This window comes from Brachionichthys hirsutus, chromosome 15 (assembly GCF_040956055.1).
Source record: "Brachionichthys hirsutus isolate HB-005 chromosome 15, CSIRO-AGI_Bhir_v1, whole genome shotgun sequence".
In the NCBI taxonomy this organism is placed as follows: domain Eukaryota; kingdom Metazoa; phylum Chordata; class Actinopteri; order Lophiiformes; family Brachionichthyidae; genus Brachionichthys; species Brachionichthys hirsutus.
This window is the reverse complement of record NC_090911.1, coordinates 34,649-40,648: the sequence shown is the minus strand read 5'-3', so window position 1 is coordinate 40,648 and position 6,000 is coordinate 34,649. Positions and strand designations below refer to the sequence as shown.

The 6,000-nt window shown below is 44.4% G+C and overlaps 1 protein-coding gene across 1 annotated transcript in view; it reads right to left on the bottom strand.

The window, feature by feature from the left end:
* Window positions 1-1,324: 1,324 nt before the first annotated feature.
* The window catches only part of LOC137904267 (xenotropic and polytropic retrovirus receptor 1 homolog), a 30,445-nt gene continuing 25,769 nt past the window's right edge, over window positions 1,325-6,000 (bottom strand). Inside the window, exons 14-16 of the mRNA XM_068748425.1 lie at window positions 5,798-5,937; window positions 5,006-5,227; window positions 1,325-2,003 (exon numbers count right to left, since the gene is read on the bottom strand). Coding sequence (XP_068604526.1) covers window positions 1,949-2,003; window positions 5,006-5,227; window positions 5,798-5,937 — 417 coding nt within the window. The 3' untranslated portion in view covers window positions 1,325-1,948. The remainder of the gene's footprint in view (window positions 2,004-5,005; window positions 5,228-5,797; window positions 5,938-6,000) is intronic.

The window sequence follows — 6,000 nt, the reverse complement described above, 5'->3', positions numbered from 1 at the left end:
CTTCTATTGATGTTGACATTGAGAATTACAATAAAACAGAACTGAGACGTTCCCCAGTAAAGTCCTCTCACTGAGACGGGACCTTTTCCAGCCGATATGTAATCCGATGTAATCTCTGTCTGTCTGTCAGCAAAGCATTCACAGATTGTGATTATTTTGTTAACATTCATTTGGTCCTGCACGTTTCTGAGATGTCGTACTTCCTCATGGATCCACAAAATGTACAGTAACAGCTCGACGTACGAGCGTTTTGACATGCGAGCATAAATGAGCTGAGCGCTCCAAGCGCACGTCCCTCATTCCGTTCAGGTATTCACCAGCTTCCGTCCTCGTCTCCCGCATTGCGTTTACATTACTTTGGCTGTATCTGTGATCGTTCCTTATAAGTGAAGGGTCCAAATAAAGTGAGTGTTAAGGATAGCAGTGAGAAGCTAAAACGCCTGATGATGACAATGGAGATGAAGGACATCGACCATATGTACAATCCTCAAACAGAAGGAAGCCATCAAGAACACAAAGCCTTCCAAAGGCAGAACTATTATGTCTACGTTTATGTAAGAGTACGTGTAAATTACAATTACTGTCTACAAACCGTCTAACTCTCCCCCTCCTCCTCTGCACCGCCATCACAAGCTCGGTCCAGGAACGAATTAGGAGAGTCTGACATCACTGTTCAAACGTACATCGTACTTATTTTGTCGAGACGAGTAGACATTGAGGACGTAACGATGTCTCACCCAACTTGCTGTATTGGGATAGTTGAGACCAGCACAGAGACACAGGTGGACTTCCACGTATTCATCATAAATATGTTGACGTAGGAAGAATATGTCCATGTGAAGTAGGTCTCTTCCACATCGCAGGACGGAGTTACAATTCCAGCTGCTATTCCATCCCATCCAGCTGTTAGTCTATTTAAGGATGATGAGACATCAAGTCGACTTTGGTCCGTCTCATATTTACAACCAGGTTACGACTAACCGCTAGTCTATGCGCTGTGCACTCTCCTTCCTATGGCCTTCAAAGATGAATGGTCAAATCCCTAAACAATAAAACATCACTGTGTGTGTGTGTGTGTGTGTGTGTGAGAGAGAAACAAGGCGTTCCACTCCAGGTTACTGTTTCTACAAAGTGTGTGTTCCTATCTGTTTCTGAAGCGCGTATGCGCAGGCAGGCAGCTCTGTGTCCATTCAAAGGGGAAAGCTAAAATATTTGTCCCCATAGTCTGTTGACTGGTGTGAGGTTAACCTGCGGTCAGGTAGAAGGTTAAAAGGCCTAGAAAGGCGTCAAACAAGATGTGGAGGAGGAAACTTTTCAACTCTTTTTATTCTCTTATTTTTTAAAAAAAGGGTTTTTGATTCATTCAGTGGTTCAAATTACAGACTGAGTTGTGATTTAAAAAATGATTCAAGGTATTACTGGATACTGGGAGTGCAAGTGGAAACTAAACGATAAAGTCAGGTCCTCAGCAGATATAGTCTTGAAGTTGTCATCCTCACCCAGTACATGAGTATTATAGAGCCAAGATGAAGCAGGAGCACGTCTGGAACCAGGTAATCAACACGGTTCCGTCGAGCTGCCTTGCTCATGAACAGAGCCCAACTGATGGCTGAGAAGTGGGTGGAGTTCAAGAGTCCATCCGTGGGCAGCTGTGGGACGTTCTGCACCCAGAGACTCTAAGTGATGAATCTAGCCCTGCTTATGCTTTGAAGTAAAATTAGGAGTTCCCCGACCATGTTGAGGTGTAGCTTGTTCAAGAGGTCAAAGGTCCTCTCTGGTGATAGCTCAGAACCCAAGCAGATATATCGGGGACACAGTTATGTGAGAGTTTAAAACTCATTCTTGGTTGAGACTTCAACGCCCAACTTGCTGGCTAGTTCCTTGGTTAGGAGGTGGAGTTTCCTCCCTTGAATAAATTCTGGACCCAGGCAAGGGGCGTGGCCTGATGTCAGGAGTCATCATCGGTGTCCTCTATCAAAACCTTGGTGTCACGGGTCTTTGACCTAAAGTGAGGGAACAGAACAAAGTATATATATAGTAAACGCATTTTGATAGTTGAAAAAGTCTTTGCCTCCTCACCTGTCCATTGTTATTAAAGCCATAACACAAGCCTGAGCAGCAGAAATGAAACCATCATTTCCTGGTGCATAAAGGTTATTTCATATTCAGTTAGTGATGCATATCATTAGAACCGTTTTGGTTCATAAATTATAAAAAAATGACCAGAGAAAGGCCTTATTTAATCAAAACTATTTTAATCTGAATATATCTGAGTACAGGGAGATGAGACACAAAGGTTGCAAAGGTCAAACGAGGGCATATGATGACCTGTATGCAGGTGAGATAGTAGAGAGGGAGAGAAGGATCTGTCCAGGCTGGACAGACACAGAGACAGGAAGGATGTCCAGCATGTTAAAGTGATTAAGGATAGAGATGAAGGTGTTGCCAGAGGCCAGTAGTCTGTAGGAAGATGGAATAATTATTTAGAGGAATTGATGAATGAGGAAAATGAGAGAGATCAAAGGGGAGTAGAGGAACCTGTTGTGGACCAGGAAGTGACAAAGATTAGCACGAGTGAAGTTAGAAAGGTGATGAAGAGGATGAAGAATGGGAAGGCAGTTGGCCTAGACCACATACCTGTGGAAGTGTCTAGGAGAGGAAGCTGCAGAGTTTTTAACGGGTTGTTTAATACAATCCCAGAGGAAGAAGATGAAGAGGAACGGAGGAGAAGAGTTCTGGTGTCTGGGGTGTCAACCTCATTTTCTCCAAGGGCCACATCAGCATTATGTTTGCCCTTCAAATGCCAAATTTAAACCGTAACACAGTAAAAATGTAACTAAATGTAATGTCATTTTATGTAAAATAAATGTAACTACTCCTTAACATGCTGTTAAATAACTATAACTATTTATTTAACTATTTAGCTGCCACAGTAATTACAATAAAATATTCAGTTTTGATATCACTTGTTTAAAAGGTTGTAACTTAAAAATTGTTAGAGATAAAGCCAAACTGTAAATAAGAAAAATCATAAATATGAACCAAAGTTTGTGATGGGGATAAATGAACACATCTAATAATGTGGAAAAGTTCCATTCAAATCACGCAGGAACAAAGATAATCGATACAAAATCAAAGCAAAACCAAAAAGCCACCACCTTGTCTCGTCATGGACATGCAGAAACCAAAAAAACAACCAAAGTGGGAAAGATAAAGAACATTCCAGAGTCGATGCCGCGGAAAAGACGTCCCTTTCAGGATTCAAGATTCAAGATACTTTATTATCATTATGCGAACATAATAAAATCGTGAGAAGGCCCACGGCTTAAGGCACACATCATAACATAATCAAATCAAAAACTAAATTCTCTCTCTTAAAGAAACAATATATATATATACACAAAGAGAATATATATACACAGAGAGAGTGAGAATCACAGGCAGTAGTGTAAAATAGCAGCAGCAGCAACAGGACCGGCATAAAGTGTCCCAGATCACTACAAGGGAACGACTGCTTTCACAGCTCGGGGGAAGAAGCTGTTCCTGAGCCTCGCTGTGCTGCTTCTTATTGTCCTGAACCGCCTCCCTGATGGGGGCGGGACAAACAGTCTGTGGCCCGGGTGGGTGGGGTCTGTGGGCGGGACAAACAGTCTGTGGCCCGGGTGGGTGGGGTCTGTGGGCGGGACAAACAGTCTGTGGCCCGGGTGGGTGGGGTCTGTGGGCGGGACAAACAGTCTGTGGCCCGGGTGGGTGGGGTCTGTGGGCGGGACAAACAGTCTGTGGCCCGGGTGGGTGGGGTCTGTGGCGATGCGTCTGGCCCTCCTCTGGACTCTGGAGGTGTAAACAGAGTCCAGATCAGGCAGACGGTGACCCACAATCCCCTGAGCTGTCCTCACCACCCGGGATAGGTCCTTCCTGTCCTGCGCCGTGCAGCTGCCGTACCACACAGTCGCACTGAGACACAGGATGCTCTCTATCGTGGCCCGGTAGAAGTCTTCAAGCAGCACAGAGGAGAGTCCAGCCCGCTTCAGCTTCCTGAGGAAGAAGAGCCGTTGCTGGGCCTTCTTCACCAGGTGTCTGGTGTTGAGTGTCCAGGAGAGGTCAGAGGAGATGTGGATGCCCAGGAATGTAATGTTCTCCACACGCTCCACTGCTTCCCCTCGTATGCACAGGGGGGCGTGTTCAGTCTTCCTGGACCTCCTGTAGTCCACTATGACCTCCTTGGTCTTGCTGGTGTTCAGAACAAGGCTGTTCCTCGAGCACCACAGCATCAGGTTCTGGACCTCCTCTCTGTAGTGGGTCTCATCGTTGTTGGAGATGTGACCCACCACGGTGGTGTCGTCAGCAAACTTCACAACCATGTTTGTGGAGTGTTTCGGGATCAGCACTGGACAGCTCCATATGTAGCCGGCTACACGTGGAGCTGTCCAGTGCTGATCCTGATCCATATGTAGCCGGCTACACGTGGAGCTGTCCAGTGCTGAAGGTCCCCGTCAGGATCAGCACTGTTCCCTTCTGCTGCGTTGCTTTGTTTGACTGTTTGCAAGGTAACTTAGAGAGTTCTGGATGGATCTTGCTGAAATTTTCAGGAAATGTTGGGAATCCTACCATGAACCAGTCGATTACATTTTTGTGATGATCCACAAGAGATCCTGAATCACTTTGAAATGTTCGGTAACATTGCAGTCAATGGAGCTTCAAAATCTCGGTTGATTATTAACCAATGGTTATGGAATTTGACACAGCCATGTGTGTGTGTGTGTGGGGGGGGCGGGGGGTTCTCGCTCACCACCAGGAAGAAATGTTAAATATTGAATATATGGATTCAAAAATCTGTTAAAAATACACATCAACTCAGATTCACTTGATGTTTAAAGATACCAAGAACAATTGAGACCCTTTTAAAGTGCATAGCATGTTTTCATTGACCTTTCCTGCCTTTAAACAGCCACTTCATTGATTGTTGTCAGCCATGTGTTCTTGTTGTTTCGTAGCTAGGACTCACTGTGAGGCCAACCGTGGCCTTCGTAGACTCATGCTGTAACTCCTCTTCCAGCTCTTCTTGCCCTGCCGGTTCCTGACTCCATCCTCCTGGTCCATCATCTGTTCCAGCAGGGTCTGGTCATCAGCATTCAGCGGAGCAACGCTGATGTCTCTGACAGCCCTGAACTCACCACAGTTATTCAGGTGTTCATTCTCCAGTCGGAAGAAGTTCCACACAAAACGTCTGGGCGGAAGAAATGATGATTGTCACAGGCCCATTTTACTTCACTTTACTTCATTTTCAGATTAAAAAATGAAATTAATTTAAGCAGCAATAGTATACTTAAAAACAAGCATAAACACAATGCAAATAATCAACTTTTGATGACAGTTTCATATTGATCAAGGTCTGTATCATCTGAATCAGAATGGTGTAGAAACAGTTAAAATCTGATAATCCAATACATGTTTATTTAGCTCTCATTTAACTCATTTTCCAACTTGTTAATTTAAATTGGAAAATGATCAATGCCACAAATACAATTGCCATTTTGATGGTTTTGATGGTTAATCAACCAGAAATAGTTACTTAAGGACGGCAGTTTGACCTGTAGGAATCAATTCCAAATATCGACTAAATAAACAGCCAGTGGAAAATTAATGCAGATCAATATCTAGAAACAAGTTTTTCCACCTTTGAGCATGACCAGAGTAAAAACGCTAATGATAAAGAACAAGAAAAAAAAGGGATGAAACAAAGAAAATGAAGGAAATGATCATGAGACTACAGTCAGAGAACACAGTGGCTGTGTACCTGAACACCTCCAGAGGCGACAGTATTGTAGCTAGTATGTCAGCGATGCCGTCAAGCCCAGAGACTGTGCTGAGGGAGACGGTTAAAGTCCATGAGAACCGCAGCAGCACGTCCTCCACGATGGCGCTGTAGTAGTAAGCCTGGAAGGAGACACATCCCATTCTCAGGGTTGAAACAGTGTCTCCTCCACATGGAGGTGCGTA